General features: G+C 42.3%; 1 protein-coding gene across 4 annotated transcripts; it reads left to right on the forward strand.

Annotated features, from left to right (window-relative positions):
• Positions 1–9,257: 9,257 nt before the first annotated feature.
• Positions 9,258–24,124, forward strand: LOC143283259 (deformed epidermal autoregulatory factor 1 homolog). Of its 4 annotated transcripts, XM_076589439.1 has the most exons (9): positions 9,258–9,872; positions 10,688–10,905; positions 13,408–13,549; positions 13,716–13,850; positions 15,799–15,977; positions 18,278–18,409; positions 19,802–19,960; positions 20,962–21,075; positions 23,230–23,358. In XM_076589439.1, the coding sequence occupies exons 1-8, from the start codon at positions 9,437–9,439 to the stop codon at positions 21,052–21,054; spliced, it is 1,494 nt and encodes a 497-aa protein (XP_076445554.1). In that variant the 5' UTR covers positions 9,258–9,436; the 3' UTR covers positions 21,055–21,075; positions 23,230–23,358. The 4 variants fall into 4 exon arrangements, with proteins under 4 accessions (XP_076445554.1, XP_076445551.1, XP_076445553.1 ...); XM_076589436.1 differs by lacking the exon at positions 20,962–21,075 and having other exon boundaries at positions 23,230–24,124; XM_076589438.1 differs by lacking the exon at positions 20,962–21,075 and having other exon boundaries at positions 13,734–13,850; positions 23,230–24,124.
• The last annotated feature ends 1,874 nt before the right edge of the window (positions 24,125–25,998 follow it).

The raw sequence follows: 25,998 nt of genomic DNA on the forward strand, positions 1-25,998 counted from the left end.
AGAGTAGGACGCTGCAGGATGGGAGGAGTATCGCGTCACACTGCCGAGTCAGTTACTGTCCGTCTCGAACCGGACAACTCTCAGCTAGTTAGGTGCTGACCCGCCACAGTCTATCCCGCTTCAAATTGGGTGTGTGGTATGTTCATCTTGTGGAATGCAACACATCATCATCACCATCATCATCATCATCATTGTGTCATGCTCCTCTAAAGATCTTCAATAGATTTATGGACCGCGGAAAAAAACACGGCCGTAATTGACGCTGAACCCCACAGACTGAACGTCTTCTTGTTCTTCTTCTTCTGCGTTCACTCGTATGCACACGAGTTGGCTTTTACGTGTATGACCGTTTTTACCCCGCCATGTAGGCAGCCATACTCCGTTTTCGGGGGTGTGCATGCTGGGTATGTTCTTGTTTCCATAACCCACCGAACGCTGACATGGATTACAGGATCTTTAACGTGCGTATTTGATCTTCTGCTTGCATATACACACGCAGGGGGTTCAGGCACTAGCAGGTCTGCACATATGTTGACCTGGGAGATCGTAAAAATCTCCACCCTTAACCCACCAGGCGCCGTCACCGTGATTCGAACCCGGGACCCTCAGATTGACAGTCCAACGCTTTAACCACTAGGCTATTGCGCCCGTCAGACTGAACGTCGAAAAACATGTTCTGCAAGAAACCAGACCTGCAGATAACAGTTCACCTTTCTCTGGCAAGGGAGGAAAGTTGAGGACAAATGAAAATGCTGTGTCGGTCTTTGCTGGGCAGAACGTACTGCTCACCACAGTCACCATTTGTCATCCCATCACACGTCGTTTCCGTGTCAGCGCCGAAACCTCCGCTCAGGTCAAGATACCAAAAATCAGTCCTGATGCGATCTGGACAGTACCATCAGCAAGATAGAAGCTGGTGGAGATCTTTGTCTTCTTGGTGACTTCAACGCTAGAGTGGGAGCTGCTCATGACTCTTGCCCATCCTGCCTTGTACTGGCCATCATGCAACAGGAAACACATCAACGAAAGTGGACAGAGATAGTTGGAAAAATGTTGCAGCTACAGTCTCTGCCTCACCAACTCATACTCGCCTCCAGAACACAGCACAATTGCTTTTTACGGACACTTCTCTCGTGCACGCAACCAACGCGCGCGTCGAGAGAATCAGTACAGGGGCAGATAAGAGACTATTTCACTCTGGCATAAATAAAGCAAAATGAAAAAAGAAAAGAAAGTATCATCATCGCTGACACCGTTGAAACCAGCCGGACCTCATTACTACCAGAAGAAGGTCTATCATCAGCAATTACCACAGCACCAACTGGCTCACAGTCCACAGAGATTGCGCCGTTACAAGCCGAGAGGTGTGTATTGTGTCAGTGTCGGAATCACTGCAGTGTGTACGGTGGCCCAGCAGTTCGTTCCCAGTCAAATCAAATCATGCTCCCTACCAGCGGGTCGACTGCGAAGGGTTCATATCAGGGCTGATCACCCGTTACTTCATAAACCCTGTCAAAGAGAAAGCAAAATAATGTGAAATGGACAATGGAAATTACGTTAAAAAGACGAATTCACCTACGTAAAACTGATCTCATCTTTAAAATGTTTTTATTCATCCATGAATCGAAACTGATAGACTGATGTTAGAGAATATATAAACATAATCATATTAATTTGAATTACAATAGTGTCCTTTTATTTTCAGGCCGCGAGTACGAGCCAATGAGTGTGTGTACGTGTCTGAATGATGTCTTGACCTGAACACCTTTCTGCAATCAATTCAATGCCTCGGTGGTGCTTAATAACGTCACTTTCTGTCTGTCTGTCTGTCTGTCTCTGTCTCTCTCTCCATCTTACTCTCTCTCTCTCTTGCTCTCCTTCTCTCTCGCTCTCTTTTTGTCTGTGTGTGCGTGTGTGTCTCTATCTCCCTCTTTCCCCCCTCTCTCTATCTCTCTCTCTATGTTTCTCTCTCTCACTCTTTCTCTCTCCCTTCTCTCTCTGTCTCTCTCTCTGTGTGTCTCTCTCTCTCGCTCTCTGTCTCTCCCCCCTTCTCTGTCCCTCACTCTACAATAACCTGCGGCAAAAACATCTGAACTCTGAAGGTCAATCGTATGTTCACTTGATGAAGAATGGTTCTGTTTACAGTATTCGTAAACTATGCATTTATAATTATATTAATGCCCTGAAGATACGACAGGAATTCTGTGACAACAATGATGAAAGTTAGAATTAATTTACAATGCACGAGAAGCACTTTTGTTCTACAGGTTAAGTTAGTATGTATTTTACATTTTGTTGCGGCTGAGTGATCACCATATTGTGTACTTTTGACCTCTTTCTAGGGGCCGGAGGCCTGGAGATTAAAGTTTTGTTCTTGTTCTTGTTCTTGGTCTCTGTCTCTGTTTCTGTCTCGCTGTCTCAGTCTGTCTCTGTCTCTGTTTCTGTCTCTCTGTCTCAGTCTGTCTCTGTTTCTGCCTCTGTTTCTCTCTGTCTCTGTTTCTGTCTCTATGTCTCTGTTTCTGTCTCTCTGTCTCTGTCTCTCTGTCTCTGTCTCTCTCTGTCTCTTATTATGTCTCTGTCTCTGTCTCTCTGCCTCTGTCTCTCTTTCTCTCTGTCTCTGCTTCTGTCTCTCTGTCTCTGTCTCTCTCTGTCTCTTATTATGTCTCTGTTTCTGTCTCTCTTTGTCTCTGTTTCTGTCTCTCTGTCTCTGTCTCTCTTTGTCTTTATCCCTGTCTCTCTGTGTGTCTCTCTGTCTTTCTCTCTCTCCATTTGTGATGTATTTATTTCTTCTCTCTCTCTCTCTCTCTCTCTCTGTTGCTCCCTCTCTCTTTCCCCCCTTTGTCTCCCTCCCCCATCTCTCACTGTCTCTCTGTGTCTTTCTCTTTTTCTCTCTCTCTGCGCATGCGCTTGTGTGTGTGTGTGTGTGTGTGTGTGTGTGTGTGTGTGTGTGTGTGTGTGTGTCCATGTGTGTGTGTTTGAGTGTGTGTGTGTGTGTGTGTGTGTGTGTGTGTGTGTGTGTTCTTGTTCTCTCCGTCCTCTCTCTCTCTCTCTCTCTCTCTCTCTCTCTCCCTCTCTCTCTCTCTCTCTCTCTCTCTCTCTCTCTCTCTCTCTCTCTCTCTCTCTCTCCATCTCTCTCTTACCCCTTCCTCCCTTCTCTCTCTCCCTCACAGTTCGGTATCCACCAGATCACCATGACAGTCTGTGCGCCCTACGTTCACACGGGCGTTCTTCATCCGGCCATCTGCGTCTCTGAAGTTACTCTTCTTCTTTGTGTTGTGTTATTGCTGGTGGTGGTGTAGGTGGTGTCGCGTTGTGCTGTTTGTGTTGTTGTTGTTGTTGTTGTCGTTGTGTTGTTGCTGTTGCTGTTGTGTTGTTGCTGTTGCTGTTGCGCTGTTGTAGTTGTCGTTGTGTTGTTGTTGTGTTGGTTTTTTGTTGTCATTGTGTTGTTGTCGTGTTGTGTTGTTATTGTGTTGTGTTTTCCAGTGCATGCTGCTGCACGCGGTTTATCGTCCCATTCGAAAGACTAACACACAGACCACCAGTCAAAGTGTGGCGGAGAAAGTGGGAGAACGGGAGGTGAAGGCAGGTGAGGGGTGGTGATGAAATAAAAACCCGAACCTCGCGGAAACTCCCTGTTCTAGTCAGTCTGGAACAGTAGCACTGGGAGACCCCCTCGCTAACTCTCTCCATACGAACGGCGAAAGAGACGACGTTAACAGCGTTTCACCCCAATTACCATCATCAAAATATTGCAAGCGGAAGGCTCTTATACTGAAGAGGTGAATGTTGACAAAGAATACCACAATTCTGACGACGGAAGCTAAAGGTTGGGTCATTCAGACACCCACTGGACATCCGAGGGGTCTGTGTAGAGGAGAAGAGAGGACTGGCCGTACTGAGTGAGCTAAGCATTCTTGTATGTTACGACGGCAGTACGGTTAGGGACAGAGCCGGGGGGGCGGGGGCGGGGGGGGGGGGGGGACTTTGTGTGGTTGAGAGGAGCAGGCAGGCCGGTGTCGCGCCTGGAAATGGCTCCAGGCACGGCACTATTTTGACTCCACTGGAGTCGGTCCAGAAACACTCCCTTCACAGTTATTTCAGGCCAGGACTTTTTTTTTTGTTGCTGTTATGGTCCGCCCCGTGTCTCCAATTTTTTTTTTTTTTTTTTTTTTTGCTCGATTGAAAATTTTTTTCCAGAACTCTGACAAGTGTTTTTTTTTTTTTTTTTTTTAAAAAAAAGAAGAAAAAATTAACCAAAACATTCTTGATGGGGTCATTTTGGGACAGAGCTAGAATGACTCCATCCCAAGTCCCCAAAAGGGGTTGTTGTTTTGGGACCAGGAATACTGTCCCAAAATGATTCCGCATGGAGTAGTCTTTTTCCCCAGAATACACCGCACTCGTGTTTGTGTTGAGTTAGATCGGTTTTGTCCCTGGCTGGAGTCGAAAAGATACCAGCCCACACTGATTCATTTTGGAGTGCTTCAGGGAACCAGGACTGCAATATGTTGCCCAAAATAAGTTCCTCTCTCAACACAAAAAAACTAAAGCTTATAAAAAAAACTTTTTTGGTGGTAGATGAATCCTCTTTGTTGAGTGGGATACGACGTTTCGAACCATAGGCCCGTTGTCAAGTGATGACACTCAACTCTACCACCAAAATGGTTTTCATAAACTTTAGTTTTTTTGTCTTGAAGAATCCTGCAGTCAGTTTTGTCTTTTTCCCTAGTTCCTCTCTCATTTTGTTGTGTTTGTTTATTGGGGTTGGTTTCGACCGTAAAATGCTAATTTTATATGACATCTAATTTTCACATGCGGTAAATGGATCTCCACGGCGGATTTGGTCAGAAGAATTGAAGCCATGGAAATGAGGAATTAGGCTTATACGCAAGATACTAAACATCAGATACACCGATCACTTGTGGAGTGATGGCCTAGAGGTCACGCGTCCGCCTAGGAAGCGAGAGAATCTGAGCGCACTGGTTCGAATCACGGCTCAGCCGCCGATATTTTCTCCCCCTCCACTAGACCTTGAGTGGTGGTCTGCACGCTAGTCATTTGGATGAGACGATAAACCGAGGTCTCGTGTGCAGCATGCACTTAGCGCACGTAAAAGAACCCACGGCAACAAAAGGGTTGTTCCTGGCAAAATTCTGTAGAAGAATCCACTTCGAATCGAAAAACAAATTAAAAAAAACTGCACGCAGGAAAAAATACAAATAAATGGGTGGCGCTGTAGTGTAGCGACGCGCGCTCTCCCTGGGGAGAGCAGCCCGAATTTCACACAGAGAAATCTGTTGTGATAAAAAGAAATACAAATACAAATAGAGATCTGCTGACATAAGTTAAGAAGAGAGAAAGCCAGGCTGCTGTGGCCAAGTACCAAGATCCAGTGGCCTTACTAAAAACAATCATTCAAGGAACTCTTCAGTGAAGGAGACGGCGGGAAGACAGAAAAACAAAAACAAAAAACGATGGACAACAACATTGCAGAATGGACAAAATACCCGTCTACAGAAACCCAGGCTTGGACACATTACCGACAGTCCCGGATGAACCTGGTGAACATTTCTTCTCTGTGACGCCTTTTTAAAAATAATTTATTTTATTTATATTATTCATTTATTTATCTATTAATTTATTTTTTTATTATTATCATTATTATTTAGTTATTATTATTTTTTAAATATATTATTATCATTTATTTTTTTATTTCATTTTTTTCATTTTATTTATTTATTTATTTTATTTATTCCTTGAGCTACTGAAACTGAAACTGAACTCTGACGCCCCAATGGCTCTTCACTGAACTGAACGAGGGAAGTTTCAGTTTCAGTAGTTCAAGGAGGCGTCACTGCGTTCGGACAAATCCATATACGCTACACCACATCTGCCAAGCAGATGCCTGACCAGCAGTGTAACCCAACGCGCTTAGTCAGGCCTTGGAAAAAAGAAAAGAAAAAAGAAATAAAAGGTGAATAAATAATAGATAAAAACATAAAAAAGAACTACTACTACTACTATTAATATGTATAAGACGCAAAAACTTGATGAAGTCAACTATAAGCGTACATAAATAAATAAATAAATAAATAAATAAATAATAATTTTATTCAAAAAAAGTAGTAGTAGTAGTAGTAGTAGTAGTAGTAGTAGTAGTAGTAGTAGTAGTAGTAATAAACGAGGATGAACGAGGGAAGAAGGAGATGAACGAGGGAAGAAGGAGATATTAAAATTTGTTGTTTTCCTGATCAATTTGTTTTTAAAACACTTTAATTCTAAGAGCGTAGGGGGACTTCAGGACAACGGGTTGGAATCTTCCCAGACTATGCTAACTCGCCCACGGGAGTCATTCCAGGGCTTTCCCACAATTATAATGACCCCCGTGGGGTTAACTATGGAGGCGGGGTCCTTATTTTTGCATCACACCGGCGTTTTCTGTGGGCACGCTAACATTTGGCTGCCTCTGAGGAAGAGGACTCCCTTATTGATTTCTTCACACACACACACACGCACACTCTCTCTCTCTCTCTCTCTCAATCTGTCTCTCTTCAACGCTCTTTCCTCCTACGCACTTTTCTCTCTCTCTCTCTTTCTTCTTCTTCTTCTCTGTGTCAATGTGTCAGCGTGTCTGTGTGCCCCCTCTATCTGTCTGTTTCTCTCTCTGTCTCCCTGAGTTTCTCTCTGTGTGTCTGCGTATCTGCGTGCATGTCTGTCTGTCCGTCTCTCCTCGGGGCTCTCTCTCTCTCTCTCTCTCTCTCACCCCACGCCCCGTCCTCCCCATACACACATACTCTCTCTCTCTCTTTGCATTTCAATGTAAGGAAATAGCTATTTCATTCGAATTTTAACGTTGATGTTTCACTCTGTACAGTAAGTGTTTTCAATTATATATGTTTATTTTGTTATGTTCTCGAAAATCGACCCGAGTCCGACCGAGTGTCTCAATTCTTTATTTCCGTCTGTCGCATTATGAATGGCAAAACATCGGTTAAAGAGTTAAGAAATCACACACACACACACACACACACACACACACACACACACACACACACACACACACACACACACACACACACACACACACACACACACACACACACACACACCATAATAGAGAAACAACATGCAATAGACTATAAACATACAAACTGACCATCAAGTGTATACAGCTGTAACAGGCTAATCATAATATGTGACTAATGATGATTACGTGTTATTACCATTTACTTTCTTTTTCCTGATAGTAACAGCTTTTGCTGTGTAATTGGCAAGCAAAATTATAATTTCGCCATTTTCGGTTGATAACATACTAAACACATCTTGTCTTTTCTCAGCGGCAATATGGAAAAGTCGTGTCTTGGCTCTAATGTCTTCATGAGCTTTACAATGAAAAAAAAAAAGATCTTCATCCTCTCTCACATCCTCCACACACACTGTACACGGCATACAAGCCCAACACTCGGCTTATATCACAGATTGACATAAGTTTACATTTGGGCCAACAGCAAAGTGAGAGCTGTATTATCAATGGTTTCTCCAGTCAATGGGAAACCATTTACAGCTTAGTCTTTTGTGAAGGACTATGACTCTCAAACTGGGAGGCAAAATTGCACTGGCTCTTAGTGCTGCAGCCTTGTGGGCTAGTTGGCCTTTGGGAACCATCCCAACGCCAACTGTCCTAAAACCCTCTTGGCCGAGAGAGTGGGGATGTACTTGGGCAAGACACTCTCCACTATAATCAAATTCTAGCCCAGATAGTCGGGACAGCAGTTGCCTCCTCTGCCGTTCTGATGGTCATAGTCGGACACGACTGACTATCATATATATATATATATACACGGCATACAATCAGCTAAACCGTCAAGATCAAACCATCTTTTGTTAGTTGTTAAACCTAAGGTTCTGTTTCTGAATCTTGCTATACCATTTATTGGTAACTACTACTAAAATTTCTCCTGTTGAAAAATAGTTTTAAAGGAATATGGAACCAAGAATACTTCACATCATCTTCCATTTTAGACTGAATGCCAGTTCTGTTTATAACAAGACTCCGGCTAAGCGATCTTTAACTTGATTCTGCTAGAAACCCTCTTCAAGTTCACCCCCAGTATCAGTATCAGTATCAGTAGCTCAAGGAGGCATCACTGCGTTCAGTCAAATCCATATACGCTACACCACATCTGCCAAGCAGATGCCTGACCAGCAGCGTAACCCAACGCGCTTTGTCAGGCGCTGAGAGAAAAAAAAAATCATCCCCAAAACAGACACACACACACACACACACACACACACACACACACACACACACACACACACACACACACACACACACACACACACACACACTGATACACTCGGTTCAGTTCAGTTCAGTTCAGTTACTCAAGAATAAGGCGTCATCACTGCGTTCGGCCAAAATCGTATTTAGATTTTTTTTCTTTTTTCAAATTTCACCCTCATTTCACCCTCACTTGCCTAGTATCCCCAATAAATCTCCATTCATTCACATCTCCCACCCCTTCTAACTGATAATACTCAAATGTATACATAAATACTTCAACAACAAAAATTAATGTCTTCAATCACCGATATATGTGACGGGACATTAAACAAATTCAGTCCTCCCGGCCTCCCAAATTCGTATACGCTACGCCACATCTGCGAAGGACACGTATAAAGACGTTTTGGTGAAGAAAGATTTGGTTTAAAATGTACGAACAGATTTATGCTTTGAGATAAGATTTGAAAGATGTTGCAGAGAAATTACCTCTGAGATATATATTTACTATAATGATCAGTCTATGGAAATTACCCTCAGAAGTTCAGTTCTACTGAACCCATAAGCCCTTCTTCCTCTTTGTCTGAGAACTCCCCATTCTAACAGGTGAGTGATATATAGGAAATAATCTTATGAATGATTTTGTGTGATTTATTCCAGCTGTATACCCTTCACAGCTTTTTTCGTCCCAATACGTTTTCCACTCTTCGACCAAAACAACAATTAGAGTTTAGTCTATTTTGAAACTGGTGCTTGGAACCAGTCAAATCTCAAAAAAACATTAAATACAAATATATACGCTAATCTGGCAGATGTTCTATGTCAAAGAACACAATTATAAACAGAACAACATTTTCACATCTTTGCTTATATAATAGTCAAAAACACATAACAAAACTTTATTGTGACGAAATGTTTTGTTTGAGATTATACACACTGAATCTCCGTTCGATTTTCCGCCATCTTTCGTAAAAGAACGGAAACCTTCGCCAATGTTATTGTGTGCCTAAAACAAGGCTTTTTAGGTCTGCAAGAATGTAAAGAAGGTCGGAAACAGTTCAACGCTTCATTTGTTAAGTATAGATGAGTCTTTTCACTGCTAAACGTCGTTTTCCACAGCAAAAGATTTGACTTTTATGACCCGCGTTCCTCGGCATGTCTGAAGTCGATATTTCCGATGAGATTCCGAACGGGGACGATTCCGCCTTCGTGGAAGAACAACCTGCCGAATGTGAATCGTCTGCAACGAGTTGCACAGCCACTGTTGTGGAAACGGCGCCACAGGATGCGATCGCTGCAGAGCATGTTTATGTCGCAACTCCTCAGGGACTTATCTCTGCAGAACAGTTCCAAGAAGCCACGGTTGCTGGACTTAAAACCACGCATATTGTCATTCACGATCAGTCCATCGCTCAGCTCGAAGCTGGATTGAAAACCCCCACAACACCGCTCCCTCCGCCGACTCCCGCAACACCGCTGAGCAAGGAAAAAGGGTTTAGATACACTTGGGACGATTCTGTTCATGCATCGGTTCTGCCTGTGCGGTGCAAAAATACGAATGGTGAACTCTACAAAGCCAAGTTTGGCTCAGGTAAACAGTAGTTTTATGACAAGAATGGGCCTCTCTCTCGTGCTCGCTCGTTCGCATGCTTGCAGTGTCATGTGCGTGCATTTGATAATTATCCACAGCAGTGATTTGAAGCATTTTAAAACTTGTAAACTTGTGTTTATAACACATATTTTGATTGCTTTTGAGCTTTATCAATTTTTAATGATTGTTCATTGTTGGCACACATTTTTAGAAATAAAAATATCTTTAAAATGCAGTTTAATTTGCTATTTAGAATATATATCAGAAAATCATTATATGTAACTTTACACCTTTTTGGTTAGTAGGTTTGGGGTGTTATTTTATGAAACTATTCGAAATTTTCAAAACTAGTCAGCATTATTCCTTTGTGAAAGAATACTTGTGTGCATTGTATTTGTGTAGTTTTATATTTTGCAGAAAAGTACTGTAAATAGTGTTGGCAATATCCACATTTCTTCCCCATCCCTGATCCTCTGTTGTTGATTGAGTGAACATCCATGTCTTGTTGTGAACACTACTCATTCTTTAGGGGGAAAATTGTGGATAGCCATAGTGTTAACGACATCCATACTGTGTCATTGATACTAAATTACTATATTATATCATAGTGACTGCATATTGAATGATGAGTATTATAGTATCACTCATTCACTTTGTCAGTAGTGTAGTTTATGTTCTGCTCAAACTAAAATCACTTTTTGTTTTCTTTCTTTTTCTTTCTTTCTTACTTTTATGCATAATGAATTGATATCATTTTGGATCTTGAGCTTAATGAGTTCTCTGGAGAACATGAAAGAATGTTGTTGACTGTGCAGGTGGGAGAGGAAAATGTATAAAAAATGCAGAAGGATGGTACACGCCTAACGAGTTCGAAGCGTTGGCTGGAAGGGCAAGCAGCAAAGATTGGAAGAGGAGCATTCGCTATGGAGGGCGCACTTTGCAGTGCTTGATCGAAGATGGGATCCTGCAGCCCCATGCCACCTCCTGCACCTGTGCGGCCTGCTGTGATGATGATGCAGTTGTTAGTAACATCGTTAGTCTCGCCATTTTTTCTGAATTTTTTACTGACAACATTTGTTATTCATGTGAACTATGTAATGATGAGTTTGACTGCAGGATGTCAGAATATTCTGAATCTGGGTTTTATTAACAATTATTTATTAAGCACAGACTCATGGTATCCATATATATATCTTAAGAGTCAATCTGTTGCATTGGAAAAAGTTCAAATGAGAGCCACCAGAACAGTTAAATAATGCAGAGATATGGCCTACTCAGAATGGTTAAGATACTTGCAATTGTTGTTTGATTGATTGATTGATATGGATATTTCTATAGCACCTATCCTTGGTCGAAGATCAAGCTCTAAGCGCTTTACACACACGGAGTCATTTACACAACAGGCTGCCTACCTAGGTAGAGCCGACTGACAGCTGCCATTGGGAGCTCATCATTGGTTTCCTGTGTCATTCAGTCAGATTTCAGGCATGCCCACCTACACACTTAATATTGAATAACATAGACAATATCAATGCAGACAAAATGTTTAAAAAATCCTGATAAAACAAGAAATAGTTATAGTGAGACAAAACTTTGCTTAAGATATATTGTAACACAAACATCCACAAGTTCAATTTTACTAATCAAGTTATCAAGCACTGGGACGGTCTGAATAATTAACATTAAAAGTGCACAAAATCTTGACAAGTTAAAAAAAAAAAAAATCTGTTTGATAGTGATCCTGAAATGCAACAATGTCTTCAAGATTTTAATGAATAGGACTATATTTTCATTAACAAAAGGAAATTAGAGTTAGCATGCAAAGCAAACCACTGATGAATTATTATGCAACGAGAAGGGATGTAAAAGGACCGTGAGGTCTAAACATCTGGCCCCTACTACAACTAATAGTAGAACTACTTAAAACATATAATCCATTTTTATTTTATGAAATATGGATTCATTAGTTTTTTATGTATTATCTAGTCATGGTTATTGTGGAATCTTTTCAGCTGACACAGAACTTTTTTAACATTATGTCTGAAGGGAAATAACTGAAATAACAAAGCAACTTTGTCATCCTCTAGAGAGCTGTAGTATTAATAATAAATTAATGGGTTCCCTTACGAACATGACTGCGTAATTCCAGTGAGAATATTTACAGGAGAGGGGAGACTAACATAAAGTGTTTGCATTGATATAGAGACAACTTGCAGCTTGTATATATATGCATGACAAATGCAATGCATAGTTAAAAAAAGAAAACGGATCATTTTCAACATGCATATATATACACATTTGTAAAAATCAAGCAATATTGACAAAACCTTGATAAGGCATGCAGTCCTTGTAATTGATGATGGAGTCTCCCGTCAAACCGACGGATGGGTAGGCAGGCAGGCTTTATCTGTCGGTGTGTGTCCTCATATGGGAGAAGAGGCTGATTCTGGATGTGCAGCACTTCCCACAGGTGTTGCAAGGGAAAACGTCTCCAGAAGTTTAGCCCTGCTTCCTTCGCTCACGCTTCTTAATGGCCAGAGTTCTCTTGTTTTCAAACGTCTTTTTTTGCAAGTAATTTAATATATAACACACAATATGTTGTGAGTTCTTTAGTCTAATTCAGTAATGGAACCAGAAGTTTTAGTTTATAATAGAAGTTAATGAATTTTGCTTATTTTTAAGCCTAGTCATTGTGTGCAGGATTTTTTTTTAATTTTTAATAATTTTTTTACTGTGACTGAAGTCAGCACTGTTTGGTCAAGTTTAACAACAGAAACAAAGTGGGCATCATTTTAGGACAAAAACAGCAGCTGTCTCACAGAAAAAAAGATGTCATAAAATGGTGGAATGAGTACTCCATCAAGCAGCATGTTGTCATTTTTGGACCATTATTGCTGACATCTTTCAGGGCAAGGAAATGGATGTTGGAAATTGCCCATTAACAAGATCCAGTGGTCTTACAGGTCTAGCTAAAACAGTTCTACAAGAAACTGTTGAGGGAGGGAGATGGAGAAAAACGAACGACTAATAACAGTGCAGATCGGACGGAAAAAAACATTTGCAGAGCAACAACTGAGTTACTGACAGAGCTAGAGGAATCTGGTGCACAGTGCTTCTCAGCAAAGCCCTATGACTCTTCACAGAGTTGAGGGAGAGGAAATCGGCACTATCACTTTCATCTCTAAGAATATTGATAAGCAGCTGTTCTGAAGAAACAGTGAAAGTTGATAATTTCTGTTATTTTTCTAACAGTTAATAATTTGTTATTTCCGTGACAGACATAAATTGGCTGCTATTCTTCTGTCACTGCTTTGAAATGTTAGTATTTTTCACACAGTAGTTTTTTGGGTTTTTTTGTAAGTGCTACTCTTTAGAAATATTTGAAATGTTTTTGTTTTTGGAGTACTATCATTTGTCTGGCAGACAGTAATTTAAACAATGTTTTTTTGCGAGCTGTTAATAATGTACATGTATGTGGTAGAAAATATTTGAATTTGACAGTGACAAAATCAGTCAGATGTTATTCTTGTGACAGACGGGACCTGTCCGTCTGTTTGTACCCTACAAACGGAGGAAAAAGGATTCAGACACTGAAGGCCCGCTGTCATCGCCCAAAAAGATGAGAACAGCATCTACCAAGTCACCTAGTATCACCCCAGTCACCATTTCCAAAGAAGGTATTTATCATATTAAAAAAAAGAAGAGTAACTGTAATTTATATTAATGGGTGTTTGTAATCTATGGCTGCTCTGTTAATCTAAATGTGTAGGATAATGTTTTCTGTTGTTGTGTATTGTTGATTTTGCTCTCAGTTGAAGAATGGCTGTGGTACAGTCGTAACAGTGCCCTGTGTGTTCCCAGTGGCTAGCAGCAGTCTGGCAGTGAGCAGTCCCCGGTCCCTGACGGTGCAGTCAGCAGACACGGGGGAAACCGTGCAGATCGTGGCCACTGACGCCCAGGGAAATTTCGTCACTGGAGGTAATCACTCGCCAGTATTTTCTCCCCCTGCGCAAGACCTTGAGTGGTGGTCTGGATACTTGTCATTCGGATGAGAAGATAAACGGAAGTCCTGTGTGCAGGCATGCACTTAGCACATGTAAAAGAACCCATCACAGCAACGAAAGGTTTGTCCCTGGTGGAATTCTGTAGAAAAACACAAAATTTGATAGGAAAACAAATAGACTTGGGGGCAGAAAAATATTCTTGATGGTGCTCTCACTTGAAATGGGTAGCACTCTCACTGTAGTGATGTGCTCTCCCTTGGAAGTGCAGCCCGAATTTCACACAGAGAAATGTGTTGTGACAAAAAGTAATACAATGTAATACATTACATTTACAGTACAATGTAATACAGTGCAGTACAATACAATAAACAAGGGAGGACCAGCTGTGTATTGTCCTGCTGCAAACATGGGTCTGAGATCAGAGAAATGGCATCGGAATGTTCAAAATCTGCATTGCCCTACTACTTTGTGCTCAAACCTCTCCATTATTGTAAGCAACAGGGTTTCTACTACAAGGTCTGGGGAAAGCTTTAGGGGAACTGAGAGGACCATTTCCAGGGCTGGAAAAGTCTTGTGAAAATACATTTTTTGTCCAAGGTTCAAGGTCTGGGAAAGTCTTGGAATTTTTAACGAAACCCTTGACCAGCACCATTCAACCAAGACCCTGATGCATTTCACAAACAACTGAAAATACAAAACGAAAAAGTGATGAAAATCGAACATCGATACCAGGATATCTGCAGATCTCTTTAGTCAGCAGTATAGTAGACACATTTTGATAAATGATTAAGTTTAATTACACATACTTAACCGTGACCCAACTAGTGCAGACTCCGGCAGGGGTCTGACATTCCTGCCTGTGCAAACTACTATCCGCCTATGCGGAGAAAATGAAACTACGGCCGATAACTTCCCGGAGTAGGTAACCTCCCCTTTGTCCCGCTGAAAGTTTGACTTTGTGTCTGGTTCAGAAAATTTTCATTCTGGTCTGTTAGCAACAATGTCAAGTGTGTGAAAGTCCACAGCCATGGTGATGTTTGAAGGAACATGTTGATGTTTTTATGCAGTTTTGTTTTCGATGATGTGATGGTGGTTGTGTATCTGTGTGTTTGTGTGTGTGTGTGAACATGTCTGTTGTTGAGGCACTGTTATTTCAGATGTTCTGATGTTTGTGTATCTCTGTGTGTGTATGTGTTAATGTGTGTGTGAACATGTTGGGTGTTAAGACGTGAGCATTGTTACAGATGCTGTGATGATGTTTATATGTAGACAACTCTGTGTGTTTGTGTGTGTGTGTGAACATTTCAATTGTTATGACACAGGTGTTGCTGCAGATGCTGGAATGATGTGTAAGTGTCTTTGTGATTGTGTGTTTGTGAACATGCCAGTTGTTAGACACAGGGTTGTTTCAGACACTGTGATGTTTGTATATATGTCTGTATGTACTTGTGTGAACATATCAGTTGTTAAGATGCTGGTGTTGTTGCAGGCACTTTGATGATGTTTGTGTATCTGTGTTAGTGTGTTTGTGTGCGTGCACCTGTGGGTTATTAAGATGCTTGTGCTGTAGCATATGTGGCGGTGATGATTATGTATGTGTTTGAATATGTTGGTTGTTAAGAAGTAGACATAGTTATGATGTGTGCATGTGAACATATCTGTTGTTAAGATGTGGTGTTTCAGATTCTGTGATGGTACGTATATCTCTCTATGTGTGTATGTGTTTTAAATGTGCTAAGCTTATGCTACACATAAAAACTTGGTTTATCGTCTCTTCCGAATGACTTGCATCCAGACCACCTCTCACAGCCCAGTGGGGGGGGAGAGAAACAGAATACGTGATGGGATTTGATCCTGTACACTTAAGATTCTCATGATTCTGGCATTGCCACTGGGGGCCTACACTCCACTTTTGTTTCCAGATGCGGTGATGATGACGCCCATTGGCCTGGCCCACCCCCAGCTCCAGACGGCCATCCAGCCCCAACAGCCCCAGGTTCAGCAGCATCAGCATCCACAGCAGGCGACCATGGTGGCCAAGCCTGTCTCTGTTGTGTCCATGGACGTCATGGAGCAGAAGCAGTGGTGGCATCTGGAAGAGGTGAGGACGCCTGGGTCGCTGCAGGTTGCCTCTTCTTTAAGATCTGTTTAACTCTGTCCATACGAACGGCGAAAGAGACAACGTTAACAGCGTTTCACCCCAATTACCATGATCAAAATATTGCAAGTGGAATGCTCTTATACTGAAGAGGTGAATGTTGACAAAGAATACCACAATTCTGACGACGGAAGCTAAAGGTTGGGTTATTCAGACACCCACTGGACATCCGAGGGGTCTGTGTAGAGGAGAAGAGAGGACTGGCCGTACTGAGTGAGTTAATATGCGCATACTGTACTGTGACCCGCTGGTGCATGACATACAGAAGGGAATAAACGAAGTCAGTTCAGAATAATAATAATAATGGACATTTGTCGGAGTCGGAGTCTTCACCTGTGGGTCATGGAAAAGGATATTAGAGAAAATGTCATTTTAAGGTGAGGAAAATCCCACTATTGTGTTCTAATTACACATACTATACTCTGACCCACTGGAGCAGACTGTGACAGGGACAAGATTCTGAACTGACCTTGTCTATCTATCCCTTTTTTTATATAGTGCACCAGTGGGTAATGGTAAGTATATTAAACATATTTTTGAGAAGAAAAGAATCCTTTATATATATCTATTATATATCAGGCATGCCCACCAGTTTGCTGAAATAGCTGTTCTTGTTAAGGGGGGATAGGGGGCGTGGGGGCGAAGGAATAAAAACCACTGAAGATGATTATTTTGGATTTTCTTGATGTCAGTCAGGTGTCAGAGCAAAAAAAAACAAAAAAAACCCCACACACACATACATATGTGGGGGACCTTTTTAATGGGTGGACAGATTTGCACTTGTTAGGGAAAGGTAAAACTCGAACACCATTCCCGAAGCTCTGTGTGTGTGTGTGTGTGCTCTCATTGCACCCCGCTTCCCCAAGATTTAAGATTCAAAATTTAATTTATTTCCTTTACCCCCTTTTGGGGTATGATGGGTTACATACAGAATAACAAAATAAGCATGGAAAACAACCAATACCTAAACTGTGTTAAAAATGCATCAAATTCTCAAAATGTATACATGTGTTCATAGCATACCAAGGCAATCCTTAAAGTTGCTTAGGAATATTTTGAAGAAAGTAACGATAAATAACCTCTTACTTTGGTATACTCATTGAAATGAGTTTTATCATTTTATGTGCCGGAATGATGATCCTCAAGATCGTGGGCACCGAAGGAAAGAAGAAGAAGAAGAAATAGTTCTAACTCTGATGCGGGGCTTATTGTTTCAAAAGCAAAGTTATACTTTTTCTAACAGTATTTGCCATCTATGTTATAATTTAGAAAAAAAAAAATTTTGCCACCCCATCATCTGCACCGTTTCAGAGGCATTACTCCCACGCCACTCATTTAGATTCCCCTATACACAGCCACACTTGGGTTCGTCTGTCACAGTTTCATCGTCGGCAGTCCACAGGGAATCATCGATTTTAGGTCGCCAGGAGGCCACACATCAGAGGAGACCCTGCACTGCTGCTGAGTCACTTTGGTGCTGTACAGTGGTGCCTGTTCTGATTTAACATATTTAGGACACCACCTACTAAGTCCCCTACTAACAACAATAATGGCTTAGTCGCGGAGCCAGACTGAGTGGCGTACCTCCCAGAGTGGAGACCACCACCACGTCCCACAAACAACAGCCCCCCATGAATCTGCTGACACTGAAGACATTGACAGGACTCACCCCAAGCATGGTGGAAGTGGAGGGGTATCAAAACTGAGGTCACCATGAGAGCAGGGCATGAAAGGCCACAGACTTTAAGACTGTTTTGTTTATATTGATGATGATGAAGGAGGAGGATGACGATGATGATGTTGCTGTGGAGGTCCATTTTGGTTTGGGACTGCGTGACAAGGCTGTACTCTACGCTTCCTGTCATAATGATATCCCGGCGTTAACCAGGCCCGAGAGAGACAGACACTTGCAGTGTTAGTCAGGTGATTAGAGCAACACACCCAAAGACGCATCCGTGAAGTGGATGACACTCAACTGTGTGGTCCCAGTCTCCCCATTTAAGTCCATAGCACACTCAACTCTGGGTAGGAGCTGGCCACAGGCCGAAAAACCCACCTTCACTGGGATTCGAACCCACGTCTTCCCAGCCGTCAGTCCACGACGCTAACCACTTCACCATGGCGGCAGGTTATTTTATAATTTTTAGAAACTGAAATCAAAAAGTTTTTCTCAAATTTGAAGATGTTGGTCACCAACAAAAATGACAGCGTGTGCGTGTGCTGTGATGATGTGCTTGTTGCAGATGGCCAACAACTTGCTGCAGCAGGTGCAGCAGCTGAAGATCATGATCGAGCAGGTCAAACAGCAGACCCTGATTTCCAAGGAGTCCGTTGTCCAGCAGACTCGCCAGATCTGCGAAAAGGAAAAGAACGAGGTCAGTGGTTCCCCGGCCTCTTTTATGGTTTTTGTGTGTGTGTGTACAGCAGTGATTTGGGATGTGTGTGTGTGTGTGTGTGTGTCGGGGCTCATGTACGTAAATGTGTATTTCTTTGTGCTTTCATATCTGTGAAACTGTATGTTTGTTGCATATCTGTTATGCATGTGTGTGTGTGTGTATCTGTGAATGTGTGTCTGCATGTTTTACATTTGTTTGCTTATTTGCCTATTTATCATCATTATTGTCCTTTTTTCTTATTCTTATTTATTGTATTTATTATTATTGTTTTGGGTTTTTTTTGTTGTTGTTTTTCTCAAGACCTAAGTGCGTTGGGTTACGCTGCTGGTCAGGCATCTGCTTGGCAGATGTGGTGTAGCATATATGGATTTGTCTGAACGTAGTGACGCCTCCTTGAGCTACTGATACTGATACTCCCTCCTTTTACCCTCTGTCAGTACAAGTCATTCATTCCCTCCTGTTACCTTCACTCAGTACAAGTCATTCATTCCCTCCTGTTACCTTCAGTCAGTACAAGTCATTCATTCCCTCCTGTTACCTTCAGTCAGTACAAGTCATTCATTCCCTCCTGTTACCTTCAGTCAGTACAAGTCATTCATTCCCTCCTGTTACCCTCAGTACAAGTCATTCATTCCTTTCTGTTACCCTCAGTCAGTACAAGTCATTCATTTCCTCCTGTTACCCTAAGTCAGTACAAGTCATTCATTCCCTCCTGTTACCCTCAGTCAGTACAAGTCATTCATTCCCTCCTGTTACCCTCATTCAGTACAAGTCATTCATTCCCTCCTGTTACCCTCATTCAGTACAAGTCATTCATTCCCTCCTGTTACCCTTAGTCAGTACAAGTCATTCATTCCCTCCTGTTACCCTCATTCAGTACAAGTCATTCATTCCCTCCTGTTACCCTCATTCAGTACAAGTCATTCATTCCCTCCTGTTACCCTCATTCAGTACAAGTCATTCATTTCCTCCTGTTACCCTAAGTCAGTACAAGTCATTCATTTCCTCCTGTTACCCTAAGTTAGTACAAGTCATTCATTCCCTCCTGTTACCCTCATTCAGTACAAGTCATTCATTCCCTCCTGTTACCCTCATTCAGTACACGTCATTCATTCCCTCCTGTTACCCTCATTCAGTACACGTCATTCATTCCCTCCTGTTACCCTCATTCAGTACACGTCATTCATTCCCTCCTGTTACCCTCATTCAGTACAAGTCATTCATTCCCTCCTGTTACCCTCATTCAGTACAAGTCATTCCTTCCTTCCTGTTACCCGCAGTCAAAGACATTCATTTTCACCTGTTTCAATCAGTACAGGTGATTCATTCCCTCTTGTTCCCCTCATGAAACGTATGCCTTTTTTTCCCCAGGCGCTGAATGCGGCACGCATCGAGGCCCAGATGAATGTGTCGCGGGTGCTGATTGAGCAGAAGAACCAGAAGGACATTGCTGTGCAGCAGGCCTTGGCCCAGGCGCGAGCCGAGATGCAGGAGAAGATGGAGGTGACAGCTGTCATCTCTGAGGACAAGGTGAGCCACCACCCCCTCCCATCCTCCCTCCCTACCACCTCCCCGCCCTCTCTGTGACTCGTGAGTGGAAGCGGTGGCCTTGTCGTGATGCACCCGGCTAGGAAGCTAGTGTACATGGGTTCGAATCTCACCCCTGCCTCTGCTGCGACTCACAGAATCAGTGCTAAATGGAAGCGGTGGCCAAGAGTTAGAACTAGAAAGCAGTATCCGGATTAAAAAAAATAAATCTTACATATTGGACCAAGATTTTCACCTACCCCCTTTTACTGTGAGTGGTGTTCTGAGTGCTTGTATGTTGGGATGAAATGATAAACCGAGTTCATTTGTGCAGCGTGCACTTGTGCAGCACACATAAAATGACCCGTGGCAACAAAAAAAGGATGTTTTTCTCTGGCAAATTTTTTTTTTATGGAAAAATCTGCTTTGATTGTAAAACAGGTATCCGTGCACAGACGAAAAGGCTGCACTGTGATGGAGCACTCCCCAAGAAGAGAATAACCCAGAGAAATCTATTGTGACAACAAAAGTTCAAAAATTCAAATGTTCATTACATATGTGCATTATGTGACACCTTTGTTTGATATACTGTTTTAACGGCCTGTTATTATCTTACGTTTATGTCTCATCAAAATGTGACATTTTATGCCCATCCTTTAACTGTGGTTATTGTATGTGCACGGCTGTGATTATTTGTGTGTATGCTTCACTTCAGTTCTACATTTAAAGGCATCTTAGGTCTTTTATTTGTGTATACATGTTGATAGACTAGTGATTCTTGTGCAATGTTTTGTTTAAAAAAGAATGGGGTTTTTTGTTTGTTTTTTTTACACCACAAATCTTTTTTGATGTGCACAGACGATGTTTTAGGACCCTCAAAAAAGCCTGTTTGTCGTTTTGCCGAGTAATAACAACATACTTAGCAACTTGTGTAGCAGGTAGAAGGAGCTAGATAAACCGCAGTGTCTGTAGGCTGCTTATTCTTGGCATGCTGGTGAGTACAGGGAGGGCAGATTTCTCCAGTGATAATCAAGTCGGCTCTTGAAGGCGTTGACACAGTCTGGCAGGCTGTTCCAGAGGGAAACCACACTGTTTGAGAAAAAGTTGCCCCTGATATTGTAAGTAATAGCAATAATGATAGTAATAATACTAAAGTAGTGAGTGTTATTCTGTGATCTAGTGGCCGTCTACAGTCAGCATGGAACAGCCTTCCCACCTCCACCCCTCCACCCCTGTCTCTCACACCCCCATCCCTTCTGTGTTTGCATATTGAATGACTAGTGATTGTCGTGTATTGTTTATGTGTTTTAGCACATCACAGATTTTCATTTCTCTTACTGGGGATAAAGTTTTGAGTTGTATTTTGTGATTATTGGGAGATGATGCTACAAACATATTACGTGTTTCTCTGTGATAAAGGTGGCTGCCTACAACATATTACATGTTACTCTGTGATAAAGGTGGCTGCCTACAACATAGCATGGAACAGGAATCTCAGGCATCGTTGCATGTGTTTAATTGAACCATGAATGTTCATTTCTTTCTTGTTAGGAGGGGATGATACCACTGGAGTATTGTGTGTTCTCTGTGATAATGATGACTGCCTACAATGTGATCTGGAAGAGCGCAACCCCCCCCCCCCCCCCCATCCCTTTTAATATGTTTTATCTCAGTATTTACCTGTGTGATTGATGAAGCTTATGTTTGCCCCCTTCAGTTAGGGCCCTTGGCCTAATGTCAATAAAATTTTCGCATTCGCATCCCTTTTAATAGTTTTATTTAGACTTGTTGAATGACGATATTCAGCACCATAGTGAAGCCTGTCCTCTGTGGAGCAGAGACCTTGGAAGAACCATTACCACTGTCACGAAGAGAATTAAAACTTTAGCTAAACCTGCCTCTGAAAGATTCTTCAGATTCACTGGCCAGAGGAAATCAGAAATGAAGAACTGTGCGAAGGAACAAGACAGCAGCCTTCAGAAGAAGAATTTTCCGAAGACACAGGAGATGGATTGGCCACACTCTCTCTGCAAGTTTGCACCCAGCACCACAAGGCAAACCCTCACCAGGAACCTGCAAGTGAAAAGGAAAAGAGGTTGTCTAAGGGTGCGTTCACGTTAAGTCCAGCCAGTTGCTGACGGCAGCCGGCTGCAGCTGCCAGCAAATGGCTGGAGAGGGAGTGCACATCCTTGTCTACTTTCCCGCTATGTAAGCTGGTGACGGGCGCTCACGCTGGCCGCCAGCCCTTGCCAGCGCCTGCCAGCCCCTGCCAGCCAGCTTTTTGCTTTGTCGCGCGCACACAAAAGAAAAGGCTGGCGGTTCTCAAGGGAGGGAATCAAGCGCTCCGCTGCCGAAATCGGCTTGTGAAAATTCGTTGACTGCTTCTTCAAATCTTCAGTGCATTGGTCAAGCAGATCTTGAAAAGTCTCTGGTCGCATTTGTATGTACTCTACACATTTCTGTGCATCATCCATCACTTGAGGCAACAAATGATGATATTCTCCATGTGTACTTCGATTCCGATGAATTGGGTGAACACCATATTTTCGAGAATTCCGTTTCAATGATCTGTTCTGTAAAATCCACCACAGCAATATTCTTTTCTTCCTCCTGGAAAGCGCCATGTTTATCCCGACAGCGGGGCAGCAGTTTGCTGGACAGCAACTTGCCGGGCCCAATGTAAACACTGGCTGGCATCAACTGGCTGGCATCAACTGGCTGGACTTAACATGAACGTACACTAAGAAATACCTGGAGGCAGACATGAAGAGGACAGGCCATGCCTGCGGACAGACAGCTGGTGCAGGATGAGACAATAAACCGAGGTCCCGTGTGCAGCATGCATTTAGCGCACGTAAAAGAACCCACGGCAACAAAAGGGTTGTTCCTGGCAAAATTCTGTAGAAAAATCCACTTCGATAGGAAAAACAAATAAAACTACACGCAGGAAAAAATACAAAAAAAATGTGTGGCGCTGTAGTGTAGCGACGCGCTCTCCCTGGGGAGAGCAGCCCGAATTTCACACAGAGAAATCTGATGTGATAAAAAGAAATACAAATACAATATGGATGGAGAACACTAGTTGGCGGCCTGCGTCCCAGGTGGGGCAACAGGTGTAGCTGAGACTGAAAGAATAGTGATTCTCATGCATTGTAAAATGTGTGTGTGCTTTTTTTAAAATTTTTTTTATTTTTTTATTGCACCACAAATGTTTCTTCCTTGTTGGGAGGAGATGTTAGTATTGAAGTCTTGTGTGTTACTCTGTGGTGAAGGTGGCTGCCTACAACGTGGCCTGGAACAGTGGCCCCCCCGTGCAGACCACCATCACAACCATCATGGATTCGGGCGTGGTGATGGAGGAGGAGGACGACAAAGACAAATGAGCAAAGCGACGGCTGGGGAGAGTGAAACGTGTGGGAGGAGAGACAAAGGGGAGAGAGTGGGAGTGACCGTGGCTTTGTGTTGTGAGTGTTTAAGGGGTGTGTGGTAGTCAAGAATGTGTGTGTAGCAGTTGAAAGAGGAATGATGTCTTTGCCTTGGGGCAGTTGAGTGCTATCTGAGAGAGAAGAAAAAAAAAGAATAAAAAGAAAAGGCCTCCAAGCCAAATGATTTCAGATCAAGTGTGCATGCAAGTTGTGGGAGGGGTTGAGTGGGATGGGCAAAAGAATGTGAGAATGATTACAGACAGAGCCTTGGATCAGTTGGTGCTTGAGTGAACAGCAAAAGGGGTAGTGAGTGAACGGAGGAGGATGCATGAAATCCTGGATACATGGTTAGTTTCCAAGTGAAGAAAGAATAAGTGGGTTGGGGGGAAAGGGGAGATGTGAGGATGAAAACGAACAAGACCTCACCCAGGTTGGTGCTTTTTGGAAGGACAGGTGGTTGATGCCGGTCATGTGAGTGAACAAGTGATGTGCCAGGTCAAGTGAAATGAAAAAAAAAAAAAAAAAAGTGCCTACTACAAAGGGCTAGAGAAGAAAGGTTGATTACTGTTGATGCTAAATGTGTTGTGCTGGATGAGAATTGTGAAACTGAGTAAGGGTGGGGCATTGGGACCGCAAGCCTTTGTGATGAACATGGAAACGTCCCGTCTCTCAGGCTGGTGATGGTTTTCACTATTTAACACTGGATCCTTCAATGCCTGTGGGTTTCAGCCAGTTCCCAGGATTTTTTTTTGGGGGGGGGGTGGGGGTGGGGGGGGGATGCTGGTTCACTTCTTCAGAGGTAAAAACTGATGATTGTGCCTTGGCCTCGGGGATGGCAGTCCATTTGTCTGGAGGAGGGGGGGGGGAGGAGTTGCATCTAGCACCTGAGGTGCAGAAGTGTGGCTTGGTTGACTTCTCCTGTATGTCCTTAAACTGAAATCTGCAATGCCTGACGTTTAGTGATCAGCCAAGCGCGTCACGTCAGTGGTGTTGCAGTCAGCTGACACACACAAGCACCATGTGCAAAGTATGGCCGGATCCTCAAAATCTGAGGGAGGGCTTCAGATAGATGTGTACTTCACTTTGTGGGTCAGTGGAAGTTCTGTTTGTGTCCCCTTACTGGACAGCCTGAGTGTGAGGGTGTGGTGAGAACCTTCTCTGTAATGGAGTTCAGAGGACTTCATCTGTTTTATCTTTCTGGAAAAAAAAAAAAAATCTGACAACAATCCAGTGATAGACGATCCTGTTGTGGTCACTTGGCTGCCTTTCCACATGTAAACCTCACATTTCAACTTCCTTCTGTGGGCTCGTTGCTCGTGATAGCTGCGTTCTGTTGTGTTCATGTGTGTACATGTGTAACTGGCCTGACTTGGTGAAATGTCTTTATTTTTATAGCCTGTTAGTATTACTTGTCTCCATCATGGCCACTGCCCCCCAGACTGGAAACCACAAACTGACCTGTTACAACAGTGTCTGTGTGTGCGAGAGAGAGAGAGAGAGAGAGATGTTAGAGTTCAGCAAACCTTTGTTTATGAAAGATGAAGATTGTGTATGTTAAGTTTCTGAGGACACAGGTCTTCATCTTCTTCCCATTTGCCTGGTGGCTTCTTGGAGTGCAGTGAATGACCTGGACAAAAGTGGCTGTATAGAAGTGTTTGTGCTGCAGAAAAATGTTAGTACAGTAAATGTGTCTCTTAATTTTGTATGTGTGGATGAATTACCGATACACTTTTTTTTTTTTTTTTTTTTTATTTTTTTTTTATAGGAATTTTGTCACACATATCAGTGATTGAAAACAGAGTTTTAATGTATACATTTGAGTATTATCGTTAAGAAGAGGAGAGTGATGTGGATGAATGGTGAGTTGGAAACCGGGCATATGAGGGAGGGGGTGGGTGAAATTTGAAAAAAAAAATTATGTAAATGCAATTACAGAAACTTGCTTAATGGACTTCGTAAAAGAGAAGTTGTTAATCTAACAAGTGAAACAACTGATAATGAATGCAAGAAGTCCAAAACAGCATTCTCAGTCACTTGTGATGACACACTTTCGTGCAGATGTTTCATCAAATCACAGTCAAGAATTTAATGCTAAATTGTCACGTTACTAAAGCATATGCTCTTGACTTTAGAACAATATTTAATTTTTTTTTTTTTTACATAACACCAATAGACTAAATAATATTATGAAAAACATTTTTTCTGGAGACATCATTTTTTTTTAACATTTTTCTAGGACGAAGGAATTCTGCTTAGTGTCCCATCACATGTACCAGTGAATGTGGACACCTAATTTAAGTGTTAATCTTCAGATTTGAATGTCATCATTATAAAAAAAAACATAAAAAAACAACACCACAAAAACACTGTTTGGAGTACACTGTACTACATGGTCACCAGTACAGTGACATACATAAATCTAGCCATAGACACGGCACTGTGCATGAAAGGTTAACTGAAAGCACAGTCCTATGTAATATGCAGCACAGATCGATGAATAACCAATCACCAAAATGTGCAGCAATTGAAAAGAGCCATTAAAGCAGTAATATGTACATTGAGAAACTGTCTAATAAGAAATGAATAGGATGTCCGGTCCCAGAACGATGAATTTTG

The sequence above is a fragment of the Babylonia areolata genome, chromosome 6 (genome assembly GCF_041734735.1).
Source record: "Babylonia areolata isolate BAREFJ2019XMU chromosome 6, ASM4173473v1, whole genome shotgun sequence".
NCBI lineage: Eukaryota > Metazoa > Mollusca > Gastropoda > Neogastropoda > Buccinidae > Babylonia > Babylonia areolata.

Coding starts and splice junctions, on each gene's coding strand:
- LOC143283259 (XM_076589436.1), top strand. CDS start 9,437: ATGTCTGAAGTCGATATTTCCGATGAGATTCCGAACGGGGACGATTCC. Junction 9,873..10,687: donor CAAAGCCAAGTTTGGCTCAG/GTAAACAGTAGT, acceptor TTGACTGTGCAG/GTGGGAGAGGAAAATGTATA. Junction 13,851..15,798: donor GGGAAATTTCGTCACTGGAG/GTAATCACTCGC, acceptor TTTTGTTTCCAG/ATGCGGTGATGATGACGCCC.